Below are 26,907 nucleotides of genomic sequence, written 5' to 3'. Positions count from 1 at the left end.
AACAAGACCATCAACTGAGGCTCCATTATCTTTACTAACTTCAAAATATCAGTGGCTGTCCTCTTGGAGTTTTAATTTATTGTGATAGCAACTGACCTTGTGAGTAAGGAATTCAAATATATACAATTTTACAATGATCAATACCCAGAACTGATGAGCCACTTCTGTATAAAAATAGCATTTTTCTGTTCAGACTCCCGAACAGTGTAGGTGACAGGGGCCATGCTGTTCTCTTTCTGCGTGAGCAAACCAGAAGAAGTACTTGAGTCAGAAGAGTGTGTGTGTTCTAGGTACGGTTCTCTTAGTTATGTTATTTTCGGTGGCAACACAATCAGCAGCTCTGTTTCCACAACTTTCTCCAGTGGCGTATTCTAGTACCATCCACCCACTGGGTAAAAATTAACCCTCCGCATCTCTTACCCCTTACCCAAAATCTATGTCCTGTAGCTTTATTCAAAGGGTAAAGTTTCCTGCAGACTACACCTCCATATCCCTCATTTTTAACATATACCTGTAGCTCAATCATACCCCACTTTAATTCCCTTTTTTCCAGAGAAAACAGGCCCTCCCTCACTAATCTCTCAGCTCACCTGACCTTTCCAGTGAGTCATGAATACTATTAGACATGGTAAATCGATTTATCAAACCCACCTACCCAATCAGATCTTTCCAAAACGTCATTTATCTCTCAGTGATTCTAGAGTCATTGTCTTGTGGGAATGCAAAATAGGTAAAGATAGAACATACAGCAATAGCTCGCATACAATGTTACGCTGATTTTTAACTTATTTATTCCCAGATAACTCTCCATTTTACTTTCATCCCTGTGCCTAAGTGTCTCTTAAATGCCCCCAATGAACCTGCCGCTACTGCTATCTCTGGCAGCACATTCCACACACTCAGCTCTTTTGAAAAAAAACTTCTTCTGTCATACCGCTTACATTTTCCTCCAAACACCTTAAAACTACTTTTCCTTGTATTAGCCATTTCTGCCGTCCACACTATTAAAGTTTATCATCATGTACAGCTCTCATCCTCCATCATCCCAAAGAGAAAAGTCTTAGCTTGCTCAACCTATCCTCAAATGACATGCTCTCTAATCCAACCAGCAGCCTGATATATCTCCTCTGACCCTCTATAGAGCTTCCACATCCTTCCTATACCGAGGAATCCAGAACTGAACAATGTACTCAAGGAGTGGTCTATCCAGCGTTTTACAGAGCTGCAACATTACCGTGCGGCTCTTGAACCCAACTCCTGACCAATGAAGGCCAAAACACTGTATGCCTTCTTAACCACCCTGTCTACTTCCATGGCAACTTTTGAGAAATCTATGGACGCGGATGTCAGAATCTCTTTGCTCCATCACATCGCAAAGAATCCCGGACTCTGCCTTGGAAGTTCGACATTCCAAAGCGCATCACTTCACACTTTTCCTGGTTGAACTCCATCTGCCACAACTCAGCCCAGCTCCGCACCATATCAATGCCCGTTGTAACCTACCCCAACTTTTTACAATACCCACAACACTACCAAGATTGTTAGGATTGCAGGTGCTCCCTCGGTTGTAAATGACTGATCCACGCGCAGCCATATACTGTACATATGAACAAGCATTTGGATGGATATGCAAATTACTGGGGAGCAGCAGAACATCTGAACACTTGGTTTAGGACCCAACTAGTGAACTGTCCAAGTTATGAGCAGCTCAGAACGGAATGGATGTCCATTGCTGGGCATGGACTGAGGGACCTATTTCAAAGATGTACCTCCCTATGACTCCAAACTGAGGCTGTTCAATTCAACTGGCAGTTATATGACAGACGGTTTCCCAGAAATAAATAATGATATGGGTCTGAGTTGCTGACCCATATCACATTAATTTCAAACATTTACTATGTACAACACAACATGGATTGATGGCTTTCAGAAGGAATCTGTTCCCATTATTGGAGGATTTAAGAACTCAGAAAACTATTTTAAATCTTAAGCCAAATGATATAAGGGGAACCAGATGAAATGCTTAAAAATGCATATAAAAATAATCTGGAAATTGCTACATATAAATTGCTGAAAATGAATGAAACCTTCAATACCTTCAAGACAGAATTGTGGGAAAGGGGTTGGAGCCAAGGATAGCACCAGAGGGTGATCAGTATAACAGTTAAATATTATTCTTCTTCCAATGCCTCTTTCTCCCCTTTCAAGTTGACTGGGGTTCTGTCAGAGTCAGTGACCTACAGCTGCACTAAAACTGCGGTTCTTCACAGCGGCGTTTCCATTCTCGCAGCTCGCCGAGCGGCCATGTTTTAGATATCTCCAGGAGTGATGGTGGACGGTGGCTTCGGGATGCAGCCTCGCTCGGCCCTGTGAATCCGATTTCTCTCTGGCGTCGCGAACTGAAGCGCTGCAGGAAACCAGAACATCGAGACAGCAGGTGCGGCTGTCAGAGGCCTCTGCAATCGGGTGATCGTGCTTCCTCTCTCTTAACGATGACAGAGAGTTTGCTGGCCATTGTTGAGTTGGAGGAAGCTCGGAATAAAATCGGCACTATATTCTGTAACATCAAAGTAGCAGCTGTCTGTGTCCCTCTCACTGTGGAAAGAGTGCTGTCTCTCTCACTTGTTGGTGGGAGAGCGCAGTGGAATGTTGAACTATTGGGATGAATAGTAGTTTTCGATGGACTGTAGACCATGGGCTCTCTTTGGGGCATTGCAGTTGCTGGCATGGAGGGTGGTTGGAACACTGATGCTTTCTGCAAGGAATGGGGCAATGGGAGTGGCCTGCAAGAGCCACAAAGAACAGCAAAGGATCAAATGGCCTCTTTCTGACCTAACACAAACTTATTATTGCACTTTAAAGTTATCAGCTTCCTTCAGAAAACACATTGTTTTTAACTTTTTCAATGAATTTTGATGGAGCATGTGTTATTCTCTAAAGGTTAATTTGCACGTTGAGTCTGTAGTGAGGAAGGCAAATGCAATGTTGGCATTCATTTCAAGAGGACTGGAATATATAAAAGCAAGGATGTAATGTTGTGACTTTATAAACCACTGGTGAGGCCTCACTCTACTGTGAGCAGTTTTGGGCCCCTTATTTCAGAAAGGATGGGCTGAAACTGGAGACAGTTCAAAGGACATTCATGAAAATGATTCCAGAATTGAATGGCTTGTCATATGAAGAGTGTTTGATGGCTCTGGGCCCATATTCACTATAATTCAGAAGAATGAGGGGTGACCTAATTGATACCTATCGAATGGTGAAAGCCCTTGATAGACTGGATGTGGAGATCTTTGGTGGGACCAGCGGACGTTGTCATCGTGGCGGTGTGTGTGTGTGTGTGTGTGTGTGAGAGTGAGTGAGTGAGTGAGTGAGTGAGTGAGTGAGTGAGTGCGTGCGTGCGTGCGTGAGTGAGTGTGTGTTTAAGGTAGAGGTTGATATATTCTTGATTGGTCAGGACATGAAAGGATACAGTCCGCAGGAGATTGGGGCCGAGAGGTAAATCGATCTGCCATGATGCAGAGCAGACTTGATGGGCCAAATAGCCTATTTCTGCTCAGGTGTCGTATGGGTGAGAGTAAGCAGTGCTCATGGAAGCATTTACAATTCACTTCAGGGATTTAACTGAAGCACCTGTGAAGCTTGCCGGCAATGATCTAGAACTCAGTGCTCGGAATGGTGGTAGTAACAGAAGTAATCAGTGCCTTCAGGGGGCAACTAGATAAGCAGTTGACGGAGAACATTTGCAAAGCTATGAGTGCTGCTTACACTGCCCAGCTTAATGTCATCTCTCATCCCATTACTGTAGCTCTCTTGCCAGGTATTATTCCTGTATTTTCATACACACCTCCTCTCTCTGCAACTGTCATATACAAATTCTACCAAAAATGGTTCAAAAAGTAATTTTTGTTTAATTAGGCAGAAATGGCCTAATTCTTCGCCTATGTTGTATAGTCCAAATTAATAATGTTCCAAAGTAGGCCTTTTTCCCAAGTAGAATGATAGACATAGCACACAGTAGACCGGGGGTCGGCAACCCGCGGCTCCGGAGCCACATGTGGCTCTTTTATGTCTGTGCTGCGGCTCCCTGTTGCTTTGGGAAATAATTGGTCAGTATTTAATTAAAATGTATTTTATGTTAGTTTGTTAGTTTTTGAAATGTAATTCTAAATTTGAAGATTATGGTGATCTTGTACAATCTAAATAAGACGTTGTGGCGACCCATTTCCTGACACATCCGAACCGGCTCACAATTAGCCAGCGTTCAGGCTAAGGGAGATAGCCTACGGGGGTTTGTGAGTACGTGTCTTTTGCAGCATCCGCGCCCATGGGGGGGCGGGTTGAGGGAGGCTTAAAAGCAAGGCTGTTTAGTTCGAATAAAGCTATCTTTGACTGCAGTTTACTGACTGCGTGTAGCACACCGCTACAACGTGTTTTTATCGCTGGCTGTCCAGAGGGGAGGTGCTGAAACGCTTTGTCGCGTGTCTGGAAGAAGTGAAAACTTTCCTGGGCAGCAAAGGGCTCACCTTTCCTGAGCTGGAATAGCCAGAGTGGCTGGAAAAGCTACACTTCATGGTAGACATGACAGCGCACCTGAACACGCTGAACACAGCTCTTCTGGGGTAAGGACGTACAGCCCTGCACATGTTGGAGGATGTTTTGGCATTCGAGCGCAAGTTGACAGTGCTTGCCAGAGATTTACAGAAAGGCACATTGTCTCACTTCCCCAATTTGAGAGAGTTTAAACAAGGTCACGACATGATAAATTCGGAGTATTTACATTCTGCAATCATCGCAATGCAAACATCATTTGGGAAACGCTTCTGTGAGTTCAGAGAGGAAAAAAACACATTATCCTTCCCGGTCACTCCCCTAAGCATCGATCCATCCCTACTGAATACGACTGCATTGTCAGGTGTGAGTCAACCTGACCAAGTATGATAAATATTTTAATTGCCTATTATTTTACGTATATTCATATGTTTTCATTGTTCAGTGAAATAGTCCTTTTATTTTTCAGGTTGACAGCTGGCTGACGTTATTTTTGGTTTGCTGCTGGCGGCAAATATAAGTTTGGCGTTTTTCATAAATACAAGAAGGACTCAAATAGACGTTGAGTATTTTACTTAAAAGTAACCTTCAACCCAACGTCTTTTTTTCGGAGTTCAAAATGTTTTTGTTGCATGCAGAAATGTAATTTCGTTTTCTCTGCAGGAGTTCATCAATTTCATAAATGCAACACATTATAGTTTGTTTATACATAGCATAAAGGCAAAACAAAACGTTGTATGCAGTGTTATTTCATTTTAAATGTTAAACGGGTTTTGCGGCTCCCAGTGTTTTCTGTGGGAAACGGGTCCAAGTGGCTCTTTCAGTGGTAAAGGTTGCTGACCCCTGCAGTAGACAGTCCACTCATGTAGACAGGTCCTAGTTGTGCAATCTACCTAACTCCTTCCTCATTGTCCTGCAACTACAATTCTGCACCAATGTCATAAAGTCTAAAATACAGGTGTTCCATAGTAGGCCTTTTTGTAAAATAGAATCACAGACACAGCGCATTGAGTCCACACTAGCTCCTACTTGTGCAATCTGCCTAATTCCTTCCTCATAATCCTACAACTTACTCTCCCCTTTACTGTATGAAAGTAAAGCACAGTAGCTTCTACAGGGTGAAGGGCAATTACAATTCCTGAGATAGCAATAAGTTCAATCTGCCCTGTTCTCAAAAATGCACAAAACTGCAGTAAGTACAATAGAAAGGGGCAAATAAAGAACTCCCCTTATTTCATGTTCTTTCCACAAACTTCCAAACAATCTCAGTTTTTTTTATGTTTAGGCAAACTCATTTTCCTTGGCAATCTCAGCAGACACTAGTGAAATGGTGCAGACACCAGTTATTCATTTTCTCCATGTCTGGGTAACTCACTTCAAGGAATGACAGGTTTAGTGCAATGGAAAATATAAAAGGAACAAACAAAAATGCCTTTGGAGCTGTAACAAAAGGCTTCCACTGTTTTTTTTAAACCTCCAGCACCCACATTGTATGCTGCTGTAGAAGTGACAGCTTGTGTATTTTAGTTAGAATCCTGGCTCCTACTTGACGGTAATGAATAACTTCAGCCAGGTGCAATCAGAGATAGGATGCTTTTTGACAGAGTATTTCTTTCTCTCCAATGGGCAAAAGAAGCCTGCATACTTGAGAGAGTGCAGGGCATTACTGAACCAATGGAAACAATAATTAAAGGGAGGGCCAGAAACCAATGTTATAAATAAAGAATCTAGTTTCATAGGAGCTTTCTAAATGAAAATAAACACACACACACACACAAAATGCTGCAGAAACTCAGAAAGCATCTATGGAGACAAGTACAGTCAAGGTTTTGGGCTGAGACCCTTCAGCAGGGCTATTTTGTGGATATGGAATTGACTGATACGTCAATCTCCAGATCCTCCTCTTCCTCATAAAACTGCAGCCCAAGTTATAATCCTTGTAATTGTTTGAAACATCCAAATCCTCCTCGGTCACGCTGTGGCTAATTTTCTATCCCTTTCTTACACTAGCTCCATCATCTCCATTATTCTCTTTGTATCAAAACATTTGGAAGCTTCAACATCAGTTAAGTCAGCATTATTCAGAGTCCTACGTCACAAGAAAGCTGGCTGGGCAAAGGTACGACTTCTTAAAGGCACTTAGAAAATTCCTCCCCCTCCCAAAAAAAAACAATTGTCATTTTATGAGCACTGTTAATCATTTGCAGATTTCAATACTGCAACCAGAGTTCAATTACAAGACTTGAACTGAAGTTTTGTAGTGTATTAGCTCAGACTTCAAAATATTAACCTGGTAACATAGCAATAGTACGCAATCCAGATAATGGGAAAATGCAGTAAGTCTCTCCAGAGCTATAAGATTACAAAATAAATATCAGCAGTGACCACAGTCATCCAATTTTTAAAGTTTTTATTTAAAGTCACTAATTTATAAACAGACAGTCCAAGATAAAACTGGAAACCAGAGATTTTCAGTACTCAAGCTTTACTGGCACATTTGCAGATTTTGAATTTTTTTTTAAGATGCTGAAATAGAATATCTTCGTATCCTGCACCATTTAGCACACATCTCTCTTGACAGCAGCACTGTACAAAGAGGACTAGATTTAACTTTTGCAATTAAATTTGCAGATCAGTGTTAATCCTTAAACTCTGAGATGACGCACAAAAATTCTGGTCTTCAAATGCAAGGGTTGCTGGGTTTCCCCATGTTAGACTGCAATATTTTTTGGATGTAAATTGTGAGAATCAGAATCAGGTTTATTATCAGTGACATGTTATGGCATTTGTTGTTCAGCAGCAGCAGTAAGTGCATGACATAAAAATAATATTACACAATATATAAATAGTGCAGAAGACGAATTTTAGGATTGCGTTCATGGATCGTTCAGAAATCTGAGGGTTGAGATGAAGAAACAGTTCTTAAAATGTTGTGTGCGCATTTCTAGGCTCCTGTACCACCTCCTTGTTGGATATAATGAAAAGAAGCCATGTCCCAGATGGTGTGAGTCTTTAATGATGGATGTCACCTTCTTAGGGCGCTGCTTCTTGATGTCTCCTTGATGGCAGGGAGGATTATACTCATGACGGAACTACATGAGTCTACGTTCTTCTGCAGCCTCTTGTAATGCTGTGCGCCGGAAGCTCTGTATGAGGCGATGATGCAACCTGTCAGATTGCTCTCCGCCATATATTTGCAAGTGTCGTTGATGAAATTCCAAATCTCCTCAAACTCCTAAAGATGTACAGCATTCCTCCTTTTTGGCTGCACCAATATGTCGGGCCCAGAATAAATCCTCTGAGATTTTGCCACCCAGGGTCAATTAATCTATCATAAACTCTGAGCTGCCAACATTTAACACAGCAGCTGCAGTCTGAGATACCACAATTCAAGCGGGGCTTTTACAGCGACAGAATAGTACAATCCTTACTGAATGGTGACAGGGAGTGAAAGATTGCTCCCAGCGATCTCAAGGCTTACAACTATGTCTGCAGGAGACATGTACTTTGTTTAAGGGGGTAGAAATCTGTTAATATGTTTACACGTGACCTGTAAGATCAGCAGCACATCTAAGATTTTCACACTTCAGAGAAACACACAGTGCAAGCAAATAACTGCGTCTGCTCCTGTGGAAGGAAAACCAGATGACGTTTCCTCTGGAAAGAGGACGACATGTGAGCAGCCTTCAGGAGGGAGAACCCAAGAAAAGCATCCGGCCGAGATGGGGTACCTGGACAAGTACTAAAAACCTGTGCTGATCAACTGGCTGGATTGTTCATGGGATCTTTAACCTATCACTTCTGAGATACCCACCTTTTCAAGCAGGTTTCAAATATACTGGTACTTAAGATAAGCGTGGTGACCTGCCTCGGAGACTATCACCCAGTTGCACTTACATCCACAGTGATAGTGTTTTGAAAGGTTGGTGATGAAGCATATCAGCTCCTTCCTGAGAGGCGACTTAAGTCTGCTCCAATTTAACTTCCAGTGCAACAGGTCCACAGCAGATGCCATCTCACTGGCCCTTTACTCAATCCTCGACCCTCTGGAGAGCAGTGATGCATAATCAGAATGCTCTTCATCGACTACAGCTCAGTTCTGCATTCAATACGATCATCCTCTCAAAACTAAGCAATAAGGTCAAAGGCCTTGGCCTCATTACCTCCTTGTGCAATTGGATCCTCGATTTCCTCACTTGCTGACCCTAGTCAGTTTGGATTGGTAACAACATCTCCTCTAGAATCTCTATCAGCACAAGTGCACCACAAGGCAACGTGTATAGCCCCCTGCTCTACTCGCTTTACACTCCACTTTTCAAGAAGTGAGAGAGGCAGAAGAAAGGAGACTATAGGCCAGTTGGTCTGACCTGAGTGGTTGGGAAGATGTTGGAGTCGATTGTTAAGAATGTGGTTTTGGAGTACTTGGAGGCACATGATAAAATAGGCTACAGTGAGCATAGTTTCCTTAGGGGGAAAATCTTGTCTGACAATTCTGGTGGAAGTCTTTGAAGAAATAACAAGCAGGATGGACAAAGAGGAATTGGTGGATGTTGTGTACATGGATTTTCAGAAGGCCTTTGACAAGGTGACACACATGAGGCTGCTTAGCAAGTTAAGAGAAGGTGGTACTAAAGGAAAGATGATAGCATGGATAAAGCATTGGATAAAGCTTGCAGCCAATAACTAGAGGTGTTCTGCATTGGGACCGCTTATTTTTATGTTATGTCAATGATTTGGATGACAGAATTAATGGCTTTGTGGCAAAGTTTGTGGATAATAGAAGCTAGGTGGAGGGGCAGGTAATTTTGAGGAAGTAGAGAGAATACAGAAGGACTAAGATTAGGAGAATCGACAAAGTGGCAGATAGAATACAGTTATGGGAAGTGTATAGTCATGCACTTCAGTATAAGAAATAAAAGGGTAGACTATTTTCAAAATGGAGAGGGAATTGAAAAATCTGAAGTGCAAAGGGACTTGGGAGTCCTCACGTAGGATTTCCTAAAGGTTAATTTGCAGGTTACGTCAGTGGTGACGAAGGCAAGTACGAGGACTAGAATATAAAAGCAAGGATGTAATATTCAAGCTTCAGAAAGCTGCGAGTAAGGCTCATTCGAAGTATTGTGAGTAGCTTTGAGCCCCTCATCTTAGAAAGGATGTGCTGACATTGGTGAGGGTTCAAAGAAGGTTCATCAAAATTATTCAAGGATTGAAAGGCTTGTCATATGACGAGTGTTTGAGGGCTCTAGTCCTCTACTTACCGGAATTCAGAAGAATGAGGAATGACCTCACTGCATCTAGTGAAAGGCTTTGATAGAATGGATGTGGAAAGGCTGTTTCCTATGGTGAGAGAGTTTAAGACCAGCGGACACAGCCTCAGAATAGAGGGGTGTCATTTTAGAATGGACATGAGGAAGAATTTCTTTAGCCAAAGAGTGGTGAATCTGTGAAATTCACTGCCACAGGCAGCTGCGGAGGCCAAGTCACTGGGTATATTTAAAGCAGAGGTTGATACATTCTTGATTGGTCAGGGCATGAAGGGATACAGAGAGGAGGCAGGAGAATGGGGCCGCGAGGAAAAATGGATTGGCCATGATGAAATGGTGGAGCAGACTCAATGGGCCGAAAGACCTTTTTTTTTGCTGCTATATCTTATGGTCTTCTGATTGTGTGCTTAAGCACAGCACCAACACCGTACTCAAGTTGGTTGATGACACCACTATTGTTGGCCGAATCCAAGGTGGTGATGAATTAGAATATAGGAGAGAGATTGAAAATCTGGCTGAGTGGTGTCATAAAAACAACCTCTTGCTGATGTCGAGTAAGACCAAGGAACCAATCACAGACTTCAGTAGAAAAAAAAATCAGAGGTCCATGAGCCAGTCCTCATCATAGGATCAGAGATGGAAAGGGTCAGCAACTTTAAATTCCTCAATTTTATTATTTCGGAAGATCTGTCCTGGGCCCAGCATGTAAGAGCAATTACAAAGAAAGCACAGCAGTCCTTCTACTTCTTTAGGAGTTTGGAGAGATTCTGCATGACATTTAAAACTTTGACAAACTTCTAGAGATGTGCAATGGAAAGTATATCCACTGGCAGCATCACTGCCTAGCATGGAAACACCAATGTTCTTGAAAAGAAAATCGTACAAAATGTAGTGTATACAATGCAGTCCATCACCGATAAAGCCCTCCCCACTACTGAGCATATCTACATAAAATATTATTGCAGGAAAGCAGCATCAATCATCAGGGACCCCCACCACCCAGGACATGCTCTCTTCTCACTGCTGTCATCAGGAAGAACGTAGACGAGCCCCAGGACTCACACCACCAGGTTCAGGAAGTTACTACTTCTCACTGATCAGGCATTGAACCAAAGGGGTTTAATGTAGATAGGTACTTAATGGCAACACTTTCAAAGACTCTTCATCACATATTCTCAATATTTATTGTTTATTTATTTTTTTATTATTTCTTTCTTCGTGTATTTGCTGCCCTTTGCACACTGTTGAATGCCCAAGTTGGTGTGGTCTTTCATTGATTCTGTTATGGTTATATTCTATTATGGATTTATTGAGTATGCCCACAAGAAAATGAATGTGACATATATGTAATAATAAAGCTACTTTGAATTCTTGAGTATAGAGATCTGCTTATCTCAATGCAGCAGGAATGATAAACTGTGAGAGGCTGCAACAGACAGGAATGATCTAGTCTAGAAAACCAAGAAAGACTCAGAATCTGGGGGGGAGGAGTGAAGCTTGAAGCTAACCTGTGGTCATAGATCTCAGTGGAGTTAAAAAAGTTATGAAGAGCCCGGCTTCATGGAAATCAGTGGGCGTGAAATCTGATTGTTCTGAGACTAAATAAGAACCATTATTTTTTTTTTACCAGAGTGGTGACAAACAATGCTGGAGATGAATTTTGGACAAGGCACTGCGGCTGTTATTCAGGATGGGGAGGTTTACCGCCTAAACCGTGCAAACAAAAGTCTTGCCAATGAGACAGGAGTTCAACTTCCCAAGGGGTATCAGAACCTCCATAGAAATTAGTACAACATTTCTGAGATCAGCTGAAGTTTAACAATATTCATTCATCTGGAAGTGCAGACCCTGCACTTTTGGGACGAATGCATGCATTTTTACCTACAGGTGGATTACAGGAAGTGGTTTGGGGAGCAGGGGGGGTGTGAACTCAATAGGAAGGAATAAAATTATTTTACAGTGGGAGATGTCAAGCCATCACCTCCATCTTTTGACACATCAAAGCAACAGACAACAAGGTCAACGTTCAGCCATGTGTTGGCAGCCAAAGATACATCATCTGGAAGAAGTTTAAAATACATCTGGATGGAGTTTATGCATATTAGATTTTTTAAAAACACCCCCACTGATTTATTGGGTAAAGGTCCCCTTTATTGTGGATGTGAGCCATTGTAAACCAGAATATCCGTGGCTAGACTGCAGTCTGGACTGATTTCACTCAGTTTAAGGGTACACGTGAGATAACTAGGTTCCACACCCTTGGTTGGAAACGACAGGGTAGGAGAAGGGCATGATTAGGTGTCAGGTCTTGGAATGAACTACAATCAAAATGTTGACCATTTGTGTTAAAATAAAGAAGGAACAGATTGGAATGCTACCCGACTTCTGAAATCAGTGGCAGCAGGAAACATTGCCATTCAGTTACCTCCGACTAAAGGCACAGCTGCCTTTCATATATTAAGTTTTAAAATCAAACCGGGGTGGCGTTTCACATTTCTCGCACGCTCCTTTTTATGGCCCTTCTTCTGTGTTTTTAGAATAGGTTGAAGGATAAGCTTGACAGATAATGGCTGCCAACTTCCTGCTCATTCCCCTGGAATGAGGCTCGCTATTTACACAATCGGGTACAAAGTAATTAGAGCGGACACTTCAGGGGCACATCAGAAGTGAGTAAAAGGGGCCACAACAATCATTTTGTGACGACTAGAGTCTACTGCCATAAACCCGTCATCAGCGCATTAAACTGTCAATAGCTTGTTGTACATTCAAAGTTCTTTTATATGCACTGAGTAAGTTTACAGCTTGAAGTAGCTGTCAAAAGTTCCTTGCAATTTGAAAGCACATTTTAAATCCAAATTTCATTTTGATCATTTCCATTTGAGAAAAGCTAATTCCACTTCTTGAATTTTTTTTAAAGTCACTTACTCCTAGATTTTGAGACTAGACATTAACAAAGTGGAATGAATTATCTAATGGAAAATTAATCACGTAAAATTCTGGCGTGATTAATCTCCAGCACAGTTTTCAAAGAGGTCAGCAGAAAAATGAAGGACGTGAAGAGCTTCATCAGAAAATCACTGGAAATTTGCTTTTATTTTAAAAGCATTCTTCAAATCATGAATAAACTGTTCTTGGGCTTCCAGTTGGGCATAAGTATTGATTTTAACCAGCTTCTCGATGACAAACTCTGCCATCTTCATCAGGGATGATTCCTGGGCATGTCTAGTCTGGTGGTATTTATACCCCATTGACCATACCTCCTGATTGGCTCATCCTCATCCAGTCAGATTTCCGCTCTCCCATTTTGTTTACAATCGAATTCCAGTTCTTTCTTCGAGCCATACCTTCATCTTTGTTAAAATTCTTTCCCTTCATTTGTTCTGGTTATGAAATTTCTCATTTGTAGACACCGCCTTTCAATGTACCCCTTGTGGTTTCCAGAATTGGCCTCAGTTTGACTGTTTGGCTGTTGCTATGGCACAAATATTAGAGCAAATCTCATTTGCACTTTGCATCAAAGTGATCAGACGAATGAAAAAGGATCTCGTCCTTTCCCAGATATATGACGAGATTTTATAACCAGAACAGCATTGATGCAAGACCTGTGACTCAGCATATCAACAGGACAGCACGTACCCATCCATATTAATCCTATTTTACAGTACACAGTTCAGCTTCGCCACAGTGGTGTACCAGTTAACGTGACGCTATTACAGCTTGGGATCAGATTTTTAAGGAGTCTCTGTACATTCTTCCCGTGGGATGTGTGGGCTTTTTCCCACGTCCTCCAATTTCATCCCACAGTCCAAAGATGGACTGGATAAGGTATTTGATCAATAGAGCTTTGATCAGTGGTCATTCAGAATTTGGGATTGATTAGTAAGAGCAAACTAAAGGCAGGCAGGGGGCAAGCGCAGCGGCCGTTGGCTGAGTGGACATAGTCAGATGGTGATCTTCAGGATTTAGCTCTTCGAGGCTTCCACAAAGAGAGACTTCACTCAGAAGGGAAAGCTCATGTTTATTTTTCCTTCTCTTCTTTATATCTGCTCAGCGAGGACAGTAGAGATGACAGGCAAGATAGTGCAGTGCTCCTCTTGCGGGACATGGGAAGGCAGGGGTCCTCCAGTGTCCCTGACCATTACAACTGCGAGAAGCGCATTGGGCAGAACCTTCTTATAAATCGCATTGAAGAGTTGGAGCTGGAACTGGATGAACTCCAGATCATTCTTGAAGCTGAAGGTGTGACAGATAGGACATATAGAGAGCTAGTTACATTCAAGGTGCAGGATGCAGGAAACTGGGTGACAGTCAGGAAGGGGAAAGGGGTTAAGGAGCCAGTGCAGAGTTTCCCTGTGACCATCCCTTTCAATAACAGGGACATCACTTTGGATACTGTCAGGTGGCAGAAGGACCTAACAGACGTAAGTCACAGTGGTCTCTGGCACTGAGTGTACCTCTGACTCAGAAAGGAAGGGGAAGGAGGGGCGCACTGTGGTGATAGGAGATTCGTTAGTTAGGGTAACAGACTGAAGGTTCAGTGGGCAAGAATGAGATTCTCAGATGGTACGTTGCCACCCAGGTGCCAGGGCCTGGGATCTCTCGGATCGAATCTTAGGCATTTTTAAGTGGGAGGGTGGAGAGCCAGAAGGCACGGTCCATGCAGGTACCAGTGACATGGGTAGAATGAGGGATGAGGCTCAGCACAGGGAGTTAGGTGCTAAGTTAAAGGGCAGGACCTCCAGAGTTGTGATCTCAGAAATGCCACTTGTTAGTTAGGCTAGAACAAAGGAGATTACGTAGTTTAATATGTTGCAAAGGAGTTGGTGTAGGAGAGAGGGCATAAGACTTTTGGATCACTGGGTTCTCTTCCAGGGACAGTGGGACCTGTGCAGAAGCGACAGCTTGCAACTGAACTGTAGGGGGACTAATATCCTAGTGGGAAAGCTTGTTATGCTTCACAGTGAGGTTTAAACTAGAGTTGAAGGGGGTAGGAACCGGAGTGCATTTAGTGGCGATGTTGTGGAGGCAGAGGTTGGTAAGACCTCAGACAAAGTTAGGAATCAAAAGGTTGAACACGGAGCAGCAAAATAGAAAAGGGTGAATATGGGACTGAAGGTGTTGTATCTGAATGCATGGAGTGTATGGAATAAGGCAGATAAGCTTGCAGCACAGTTGCAGACATCACTGACTTGTGGCTGAAAAATTATAGCTGGGAGCTTAATGTCCAAGGATACACACTGTATCAGAAGGGTGGGCAGGAAAACAAAGTGGGTGGCATTGGTCTGTTGGTAAAACATAAATCATTAGAAGGAGATGACATAGCGTCAGAAGGTGCTGAATCATTGTTGATAGAGCTAAAGTATTGCTAGAGTAAAAAGACCCTGATGAGAGTTGTGTACAGACCCCTAAACAGTTGTAAGAATGTGGCCTACAAATTATAATGGGAGATAGAAAATGCATGCCAAAAGGGCAATGTTACAATGATCATGCGGGATTTCAATATGCAGTCAGACTGGGAAGATCATGTTGGTGCTGGATTACAGGAGGGGGAATTTCTAGAGTGCTTATGAGATGGCTTTTTAGAGCAGCTCTTGATTGAGCCCACTGGAGGATCAGCTATTCTGGTTTGGGTGTTTTGCCCAGAACCAGAATTGGTTAGAGAACTTAAGATCACTTAGGGGCAAGTGATCGTAATGTGATCGCACTCACCCTGAAATCTGTGAAGGAAAAGCTCAAGTCAGATGTATCAGTACTAAAGTGGAGTAAAGGGAATTACAGGGGCATGAGAGAGGAGCTGGCCGGAATTGATAAGAAAAGGGTTAATGACAAAGCAGCAATAGCTGGAACTTCTGGCAGCAATTTGGAAGGCACAGAATATATACATCCCAAAGAGGAAGAAGCATTCTAAAGGAAAGATGACACAACTGTGGCTAACAAGAAGTCAAAATCAATATAAAACCCAATGAGAGGGTATATAATAAAGCAAAACATTGTGGGAAGATGGAGGATTGGGAAGACTGACAGAAGAGATCTGCAGAGTGCTACTGACAAGTTCACTTTAAAAATCAAATGGAAAGCTTTGAAAATGTAGAGTCATACATTTCTCATATTTATTACTTCCCTATTTTTTTCTGATGTGCCAATGGTTCAACGCTTGCAATAAACCAATAATTTCACTCAAACAGCAATCCAGCACTAGCAGTCTGTTGCAGAAACAGGTAGCCCATTATAAACACAAGAGATTGTGCAGATGCTGGAAATCTTGAGCAACACACACAAAATGCTAGAGGAACTTGGCAACTCAAGCAGCATCAATAGAGAGGAATGTACAGTCAACGTTCCAGGCCAAGACCTTTCATCAGGCCTGGAAAGGAACTGGACTGCAATTGTCAGTCCACTATTGTATTTAATCATGGAAAGGATGGAAGGTCTTGATGTCAATATTACTTAGTTAGAAAGTAAAGAGTCACCAATGATTAGTTATGATTTTGCCATGAACACGAGTTCACGCCTCTTTTTAATCTTGTTCTGAATTGGACAACAATCTTTCCCTCACTTCAGGAGGCAGGGAAATGCATGTGCTCTGTCTTCTTCAATGGTGCTGAGTTTGAGAGCTTCAAGTTCCCAGGAGTGAACATGACTTAATGCCTAGGTCTGGTCTAAACATACAGACACCATGGGGGAAGAAAGCTCACTAGCACCTCTAGTCCTTCAGGAACCTAAAGAAACTTAGCATGTTCCCATTGATCTTTATGAATTTATTTTTTTTTAGATCGATCCTATCTTAACGTATCATAGCCTGGTACTGGAACTGCTCTCCCATGAGCAGAATGAACTGAGCAGATTGTGGACACAGCTTAGCAACTCATGAAAACCCTCCTCCCCTCTGTGGTCTCTACCTCAGAAAAGAGGCCAGCATAACCCACCCTGGACATTCTTTCTCCTGCCCTATCCTATGGGGCAGAAGGGCATATCACCAGTCTCAAGGAGAACTTCCACCCCACAGTTATAAGACTTTGAAAAGATCCTTCAAGATGAACTCTTGACCTCAAAATCTACCCTGTTGTGATCTTGCATCTTTATTGTCTACGACTTTCTCGGTAGTTGTTGCACTTTACTTCATTCTCTATTTTTTTCTTACCACTTATTACCCTAATACACTCTGCAATGACTTGATCTATATGAACAGCATGCACAACAATCTTTGCACTACATCTCCATACACGGGACAATAATAACCAAATGCCAATATCAGGAACCAAAAACCTATCTTTCAGAGGCAAGGTGAGAATGAACACCCCTGAGATCAAGCAATTATTTGACCAAATGTGACATCAAGGTGCTTTGGGGAAACTGAAATATCAAGTGAATGTGAAACAAGAGAAACCTGCAGATGCTGGAAATCAGAAATGCTGAAGGAGGTCAACAGGCCAGGCAGCATCAATGGAAGAGAGTAAACAGTAAAAAGCAAACCACTAGAGGAACATAGCCGGTCAGGGAGCACCTGTTGAGAACAATGGATAGTTGATGTTTCAGGTTGAGATCTATCATCTGACCAGTCTAGATGAAGGGTCGTGGCCCAAAACATTGACTGTCCATTTTACTCCATAGTGTAAAATGTCTGACCTGACCAGTTCACCAAACAAAATACTGGAAGAACTCAGCAGGTCAGCTATCATCTATGGAAAAGAGTCTAGTCGCTGTTTCGGGCTGAGACCCTTTGGCAGTCTTAGATTAGTACTATACAAATGCCAGGTAATAATCAGCTTTAACAAGATGTGTCCCAGCTGGTTTGTAAGTAAATGGCTTTATTGATACCACTGACCAGAAATGTAGCTAGTCCATTTTCATTACAAGGGAAAATCACAGCTGGTTAATCCATTGGGTTGTGACTCAATGCTCAAATCTCCAAAGCCTTTCTCTCAGCTAGAAGGAATGTTCCAACAGTACTCAAGTAGCTTAACACCATCTTGACTAGCACCTCATCTGCTTTCCTGGACATTCAGCCCCTCCAATACTAGCTACTATCTGGACCATTTCAAAAATATATTAGCTAATGTCAACAGCACCTCTCAAAACTCTGCCCCTAACCACAAAATAATTACAGCAGGTGGCTCAAGAACATCTGCAGGCTCCTTTCCAAATTACATTCTCTTTTGACTTGGAAATATCCTGCTGATCCTTCATCCTCATTCTGTGTAAATTTAGGAATTCCTTATAGCCTTAATTCCTTATTCATGGGTATACCTTTAGAATAATAGAGCACTACGGCAAAAGCAGACCCTTTGGGCCATCTTGTCCATTCCGAGCTACTATTCTGCATAATCTCGGATTATCTGGATCACGATCTTCTATACCTCTCTCATCCATGTACTGATCCAAACTTCTCTTAAGTGTTGCAATCAAACCCACATCCACCATTTCTGCAGGCAGCTCGTTCCACATGCTCATGACCCTCTGAATTAAGAAGTTCTCCCTCAGGTTCCTCTTAAATATTTCATCTCTGACCTTTATACAATGAAGGTCCTGTAGACCCATGAAGGTTCCATGGGACACATTGTGGCATTACACTCAGCAGAAACTGCCACATACAGGTGGCCCCTGCTTTTTGAACGCTCGCTTTACGACAACTCGCTGTTTCGAAAGACTTACCTTAGTACCTGTTTTCACTAACCAAAGAGGATTTTCGCTTTTACAAAAAAAAGACACCCGCTATATACGTGTGGTTACCCCGAAAAGTCTACAATGACCGTGAAGCCTTGTGCGGGCAGTTGTTTGTGCATGTGTGTACATGCTGATTTTTTTTCTCCAAATCGATTTTGGCTTGCTACTTTTCAGAGTTTGATAAGTGAAACTACACTATACCTACAATATTTCTACTTTATGTAGGATGTAAATTTATCGTATCATTCCTACTTTTACTATATGTTAGTGTTATTTTAGGTTTTATGTGTTATTTGCTTTGATTTGGTAGTTTTTCTTGGGTCTGGGAACGCTCAAAAATTTTTCCCATATAAATTAATGATAATTGCTTCTGCACTGAATGACATTTCAGATTACAAACAGTTTCATAGGAACGCTCTACCTTCAGATTGCGGGGGAAACCTGTATTACTAATGGGGGAGAGAGGACAGAAACATAAAATCCATAAGATCTTTTATGGAACAGCTCTTCGGGACTTAAACCATTTTTTGTTTCCCATACATAGGTGGATGTGACCAATTGCTCTTACATCTAACTGACTATGAAAATAACTTTGTACAGATTTGGAATAAACACTACAATTTATTTTAATTCTTTGGTTTGCTATTTCATGCTTTTAACTGCAGGTTCACCACGGACGCTTACATTTGTGGAATGTATACTCAAAGGTAATTTAAAAGTTATACTATGTAATGCAAGCTCTACTTTTTTGACACACAGATTTTTTGTTACATTTGTCAAGGATGATGGCCTTTGTTTTTTGGCATTGATAGGTGTGATCAATATAGACCTGAGTGCCAGTCGTTTCATCTTGTCAGAGTGCCCTTGATGGAGGTTAAGTGGCAAAACAGTACCATGACCTTCAAAAGAGACATGCAATAAATGGGTAATAAACGGGTTAATTTTTACAAGCTGAAATGAATACTGAGGTAATTGAATGATGTACCTTTCTTTTGAGTCACCGCAGTGTGGATGATGCACACTTAAGATAATGTCAACGGCGCCTTTCAAAACCACCACCTCTACCCTCAAGTGACTATAAGTTCATGACAGTGCCCAACTTCTTACAAAGGAGAAGAGTCATTTGTAATGTTCAGTCATAGATTCCAGGGTCAGGTTGCCAAATGAGTTTTCTTTCCATTTCAAGAGTCTGTGATCTCAGATGCCTTATCAATTTGAATTTATTCCACAGTGTGCAGCAAGTTATCATTTCCCTGAATTTTTGTATTTTATTTTTTCTGATTGGTTTTGTATTTTACTTTCTCTGAATGGTGTTCAAAGCTTTGTGCCAATTTACAAGAGACACGCACCTGCAGCAAGCATTGACCAAATGCAAATTCAAGAGAAGGGAACTTTACTCTGCAAACATATAGTGGAACAAAACTGCAAATGTCTTAGAGTTATTATGCTGAGGATCACTATAAAATAGCAGTAAAATATGGTTCAAAAGCACCAGAAGGAATGTAGTTAGGATTCTAAACAATCAAATATGCTGTTCAATGATACTAAAGAAATAAAAGGCAGAGAAAATAATGAGAATAACATTAGTCTAAACAGTATTTCAAAACCAGGCCATTCAGTAGAGATGAATATTTTGCTCTTTTGCTGGCAAGGTATCCAGAAGCAGGAAATTTAAGTCAAACCTTGGACAGTTTGTTAGAATAGTTCAGATATGCTTCAGGTTATTGGACAGACACAGTGTGGGAAGTGCTTGTAATCTCACAGACTAAACAACTTGACGTAGTGTCTGGGTTCACTATAGAACAGCTCCACAAACCTTCTGCTCAAATGACACAATGCAAAACGTTTTTCCAGTTTTTGAAACATCCAGGAAATTATGTCAGCTAACTTTACCCGTCAGTGAATAATATTACAAGATCATCACGATCTGCGTGGTTTTGCATCTCCTCCTTCAATAATCGGACTTTCTGTCCCCCGCCAATTGAGTGTGGTATATTGCCTCCACGCCATTCTTCCCCAGCACCAAGTACCTGCATACAAGGAAGAAACAATTACAAGCTTTGTTAACTGGGGAAAGAGGCCTTAATTTTAATTTCCCGACTTTGGGAAAAGACTGGTGGGACTGAACCTGAAGAATCATGGGATGTCATAGAATTATGGAACAAGGCTTCTTTCAGCACACTTTGATACTAGTCATCAAGTGTTCATTTACACAAATTCCTACATCATCCATTTTATCTGCCACTCCCTCCCCAGTACCAATTCACCCTAGAAGCAACTTACAGTTGCAAAGAACCCACCAACCTGCATCTCTTTGGGATGTGGGAGGAAACATGTCACAGGGAGAACGTGTAAGCTGGAGATCAGGTCTGAACAGCCACTAACTGCCACACCACTATGACATCCCAAGGGGGAAAGGGGGCAAGAACAGCATTGAGGAAACCAACCCAAATCCTGGCCATTCCTACCATTCTAATTGCAGCCTATTGCCCCCAAGGAGGGCACCAATCTGTTAGGTGTGGCTTCAACATTAATGGTGGCTCCACATCTGTGAGCTTTGCTAAGCACTTCCCTTGGCAGTAAGCTCTATCCAATTGAAGAACTTTACTGTCATTGCTCAAGTTGAGATCGTGGTGCTACTTCAGTTTGCAAAACATATTTACAATGCATGTGGTATGGCTTAAGTTATATAAAATATTCCCAAACTTACAGACAATAAGTGATTTTGATAGTCCATAACCCTCAAAGGAGCTGAGGTGCATCATTATTCAGCTTCTCAACAGCCTTCAGGAAGAAGCTGTTTTTCAATCTTACTGTCTTGGCTAAGATGTTTCTTTATCTCCTATCAGAAGGCAGGAGTCTGAACAGACAGTGTCCAGAATGGGATGGGTCTTTAATGATGCTATGGGTATGCAATAAGCCTCAGGTTAAACGGATTACTGCAGGTCCCAACTCCAAGTACACATCCAAGTATTTTTCAAAGATAGTGAAATATACTGCATTAATCCATTATTCAAGGAGAGTTTCAGGCTCTATGTCGCCAAGACTAGAAGTATTTTACTTAGGCGCCTTCAATCTTCTCACCAAATACTTGAAACTTCTATGCTAATTCTTGTACAGGATGGACTCGTGAACTTACAGTCTACTTTATGATAAACTTGCACCTATTGTTTAGCAGCACTGCCCTTTGTAATTGTCACACATTATTCTGCATTGTTAGTTTTACTTCAGTCCGGTCAATGAACACTATGCAAGTCAAGCTTTTCACGACATCTTGGTACATGACAATAATAAACTAATTCCTCTGCTAAGGGAGATAGAATAAAGAGAAAGACCAATCACACAAATGTTTTCTCAATTTATTCCGCTTCAAAGCACCCACTCTTTCCTCATGGCTAAAATTATATTGTTCTGGCAACAACCCGAAAAACTCCCACCACATCCTGTCCAGAGCAATTACAAATTTTTCTGTAACCAGAATTCCATGACCAAAATTATATGCGTAATTCAAACTGCAGTCTAGTTAGTGTTGCACATGGTTCTACCAGAATCTCCAACTCTTGCATGTATGTCTCAGTTAATTAAAGGGAAACAAATCCTATATGTCTTTTTAACCATCTTACCCAACTCCAGGACCAAAGAATATATACTGTCAGCACCCTGCTTCTTACTCCATATTCTTCCATTTATTGTATATTCCCTTTGCATTACCTCACACTTCCCTGGATTGAATGCCATTTGACACTTTATTGCCCAATTCATATCCTGCTATCTAAAGTTTCCATCTCATTATCAAACATGAAGCCAACATATCATCAAAAATCTGCCTAGGATACTTCCCATAATTAAAGCTGATTCATTAAATGTTGACCTCAAATAGCAATAGACCTTGTTCTGAACCCAATGGAAACACATTGTTTTCTCATCTCAAAGCACATTTCATCCATTACCTTTTACCTTCTGCCACTGAGCACATTTGTGATCCATTTTGCCAAAATATTTTGGATTCCATATGCTTCTGGGTTTTATGATGTAGAAGCCCACCAAAAGCCTTGTTGAAATCATGTTGACAATCTCAAACACAATTCTCTCATTCATTACTTCCTCGAGAGTTAATCAAGTTAGTTAGACATGACCTCTCCTTAGAAAACTTATGATTGACAATGATTAAACAGTCATTCTAAATGAAGGCCCATAATGATCCCTCCAACTGATTCGAATAAATTTGCCTATCAATATCAAATTAACTGGCTTCAAGTTAATTATTCCATTTCTTGCATGTGCTTTTTTTTAAAAAAAATGATATAATGTCCGCAATTCTTAATTGCCATTCCTCCAGCCAGGAAGGATTGGAAAATGATGGTTGGGGTCTCTTCAATTTCTTTCCTTGCTTTCTGTTTCAAAAGGCATAGGATATGTATCATCTAATTACCCAACTTCCAAAGATGCTAAACCTTTTTCATCTTCCCCATGATTACACTATCCAATATTCTCCTCCTTAAATATAACACTGGTACCATCTTCTACTCTGTGGAGACAGTCAACAAATATTCCTGTGGAATTCTGTCTACATATACGTTACCTTTCAGTCCCCAAAAGGTCCTCTCTTTCCTGCAGTATCTCTTGCTCTTTCTTATAATTCTAAAATGCCTTTGGTCCTTTTTTGATTTTACTTGGCAGTACTTTATCATAAGTTCTCTTTGCTTTCTTAAATTGCCTATTTTTTCAACACTAATTTTTTACAACCTTCTTGGTTTTCTTCAATATTGAACCTGTGGTGTCCAACCTACCTTAACTGTGTAGTTGAGATGCTTCGCAGTCATCATAAAGCGTTTGAAGCCATCAGTTTCTTTGGTTGCTACTGTAAGTACGAGGAGATTCTCTGAAATGAAGAAATTCAGGAGATGACATATAGAGCGAGAGAGCGAGTAATTTAAAAAAAAAAGGAAACACAGCTTCTAAAGATCAAGCCGATAATCAACACCTGAGTAGACATCAAAGTGTTCTCAACACTAGAAATGCAGGTTACAGGTGAAATATTTCATCCAAGAAGGTTGCACATGAAGTTAGTGTAATGAAGTTGTGAATCTATTCTCCCACTAACCCCCTCTCCAAACTCACGCAGATAGTGCAGCAACAACTGGTTTCACATCACACTCAGAGCTCAACCATTTACAATTTCCAGATCAAAGGTGGAAGGAAAGACGATATCTCCCACTGTGGTTCTTAGGGAGTGGAGGGAGGGGCAGATCCGTAAGACAATTTTGCTCCACGAACAACCATGGCCATTGTTGCTTACTCACAATATAATGAGATCTTAACAGCACAATGCTAGACTGGAATCCCCATCAACTCAAACCTTTACTTCTTTCATTCTTCTAGTCTACTCCCAACTGCATCAGTCTCTCAATATTGTTTCTACTCTCACCCGAGGCTCAGGCCCCAACCTCCAAGCAAAGCCTTGATCTCCAAATCTTTGCCCTTCCACTCCCTGATCCACCAACAACTCACTAGAGTGACAGCCCCACCCCGGACCCTAGTTGTGAACTTCACTCTACCATGCCTCACCTACTGAAGCTCCCTACATTATAAACCACCTTCATTCCTCATGCCAAGGCAACCATTGCAGAGGCTCTGATTAGGCCTAGAGCTACCAACCATCTTGACACCCATTTCTCTGAGAGTATTTCCTTGGAACATGGGAGAAAAAAGGAGCACCCAAAAGGAACTTACACATTCACAGGGAGAAGGAGCAAACTCCACACAGGCAGCAAGAGAGCAAAAGGAAAATCACAGATACTGGGAATCGAAAACAAAAATGCAGAAAATGCTGGAAATATTCTGCAAGTGTAGGAAGTGAAAAAAAACAAGAGTAAAGGCCAGGATTAAAGGTCACTGGAGCTGAGAGGCAACAACACACAAGCTCCACTCTTAAATCATTCTAATAAAGTGTTATGTTGATTCATCTATGTCACAAAACCTCCAAAAATAACTTACATGAAAAAAAGCTGAAAAAGAGATGCAAAAAAATGCGAAAAAATTTGGACACAATGTAATATCTTGCTGACACATTCCTGCACGGCCAATTGCTCTCAAGCACGTGCCCTGATGAAGGGCCTTAGCCCAAAACATCGACTGTTTATTTTCCCCCGTAGATGCTGTACGACCTGCGGAGTTCTGGCAGCATTCTGTGTGTGTGCGCGTGTTGCTCACATCAATATCTCCAAGGATGAAAAGCGGATCCTGGCATTCTCACCTCAAGAGGCAGCAAGTCAGGGCACAACAGAAGGAACATTTGAGGCACTGAAGGAGTTCAGGTGCATTGGGGAGTGATTTTATGTATAAGGAGTTAAACAGTACTTTATTTGGAGAAACAGATGTGGTTGTCCCGATCAATGGCTAATCCTCAATCCACAGTACACAGCACATCACGCAAACTACCGGTTCATTGCCACATTGCAGCTTCTGGGTGCTGGCCAAGTGCAGTGATTCCTGCCCTGGAGCAGCAAGTTGAGAGAGGCACAGCAAAACCTTCCCTTCCCTATCAATTTAATGAATAGTTGTGCCACCACAGAGTATATGGTGTAACCCATCGTTCATCAAAAACCCTTCAGTGCTGGTTAAGTCCATTTACATCCTTGATTAATTCGCTGGTTTATGAACATTAAGTTCCAATGTCACCACCAGTAACTTTGCAGGAGAGGAATACTGTAAGGTTGTACACGATTGTTCTCCAACAGAACCATAACCTTGGTGTGGTTTGGAGGCTCGTGTGCCTCCATGACCCAGAGAGCTGTGTTGGCTGGAGTCAGGGCTTTGTGCTCTGACTCTTGGTAGGGTCACCCATGTCAAACAGGTCAAAGGGTGGAGGACTGACTAAGAGTGGTCCTCCAGGTTTGGAGGTTCAGCTCAGTGCTAACAACCCTGACTGGTAAAGCAAAACTGTTAGGCAAACAGCAACGAAGAGTCCTTCTACATCTGAGTGCGATGGTATTCCTGAGCCTCCACCCTGGACTTGCATGACTGACAGTAGTGAAAACTGAGAGGAAGCTACTGGTACGATGAAGGAAACCCTGAACCCCGCCAGAGATGGAGGACCTTCGTTGCTGCCCTACAGCCAGTGGCTTAACGGACAGCAAGTACACCACACTGTTACCTGCAGATGGTCTTTATGCCATGTTTGATTTTAATAAATGTGTTTTATGGCATGTCCCATCCTTAGCAATAACATAATTAAATGATCCATCAGATGCATGCTCAGGAAATCATAATTTCATGTGGTATTCAATGTTTAGGTATTTACAATAATGATTAAACTGATCGCAGTGAATATCAAAATTACATGTATTAAATTTATTTCCCTATGTGCCATGTTATTAAACCTGGATAAGCTGGCAGATACAATATCTACATTGCATGATCAGCACCTTGAGTCAACAAATTCAAACAATTATAGTGATACAACAGGTCTAACCCTTTACTCTTCGATGTGAAAACATCCATCAATTGTTTTGCTTTGTATTAATGGTGCAAATGTAAAAAGTGGGACTATCTGTTTGAAGACATCAGGTTAACTGCTTATTCCCTTTCATAAAAGCTGGGCTCCTCCAGCAATTTGAGTTGCTCAAGATTTCCAGTATCTGCAGAATTTCATGCGTATATGAGAGGGACTGTCATGTTTGCATTGTACATACGAATGAACAGAAATCTAAATGAAGTGTTAAAATTTCTTTGAAAGTCTCCACTAAAATTAGTGCTAGATTTCACAACCAATGTGCTAAAAGCAGGAGCCGGAAAGTAAGGCAGGAGTATTTCGGCAAAGTAGAACGTGGTCTGAACAAAATGTTGCTGGAGTCCCTACTTGGGAAATCGGATGTGCCGACACAAAGACTAAAAGTGAAGTTGCAAATGCCGGAAACTGAGCATTTCATTACAGAATCATCCCTGTGGAGTTTTGCCAACAAAACGCAAGTTCAGATTTACAATTTCTTCATTGTGCAGTTAACCTTTACACAATTTATTTGTAAAGGCAAATATTATTTGCGACGAGGTAGAATCTTCAAGATGAATGAGATCCTGCAAGCTCAAGACCATGGTACCTTCAGAAAACACATTACAGAGATCTGACATTAATTACAGAGAGTGGGGTTTGCGGATGAGAGAGGCGAATCTCATATCCCAGCAGAGTACACGGACAGGTTAGTCTCCAGAGTATTTGGCTGGTATAATGTGCAGGCAATAATATTTCTAATTGATGCACTGAATGACAAGATTGCACAAAAACACTCGTTTTAAAGCCATCAAAAGGTCAAACCAATATTTATTTTCCAACACTTCTTGAACATGTTAACTTTGATTAAAGTTGGAGAATGCATCTTTGCATTTCTAAGATTGCCCAAAAGCAGCTTTCGGGCTCTCCCTTGCCACC

At 41.6% G+C, this 26,907-nt stretch overlaps 1 protein-coding gene across 3 annotated transcripts in view; it reads right to left on the bottom strand.

Moving 5' to 3' along the window:
* Positions 1 to 26,907, bottom strand: part of plod2 (procollagen-lysine, 2-oxoglutarate 5-dioxygenase 2) — a 185,224-nt gene that overhangs the window by 103,715 nt on the left and 54,602 nt on the right. For all 3 annotated transcript variants that reach the window (XM_059993497.1, XM_059993501.1, XM_059993502.1), the window contains exons 2-3: positions 23,270 to 23,361; positions 20,373 to 20,509 (exon numbers count right to left, since the gene is read on the bottom strand). In XM_059993497.1, coding sequence (XP_059849480.1) covers positions 20,373 to 20,509; positions 23,270 to 23,361 — 229 coding nt within the window. The remainder of the gene's footprint in view (positions 1 to 20,372; positions 20,510 to 23,269; positions 23,362 to 26,907) is intronic.

The sequence above is a fragment of the Hypanus sabinus genome, chromosome 2 (assembly GCF_030144855.1).
Source record: "Hypanus sabinus isolate sHypSab1 chromosome 2, sHypSab1.hap1, whole genome shotgun sequence".
In the NCBI taxonomy this organism is placed as follows: Eukaryota; Metazoa; Chordata; class Chondrichthyes; order Myliobatiformes; family Dasyatidae; genus Hypanus; species Hypanus sabinus.
The sequence above is the reverse complement of the archived record's forward strand: the minus strand, read 5'-3'. Positions and strand labels throughout refer to the sequence as shown.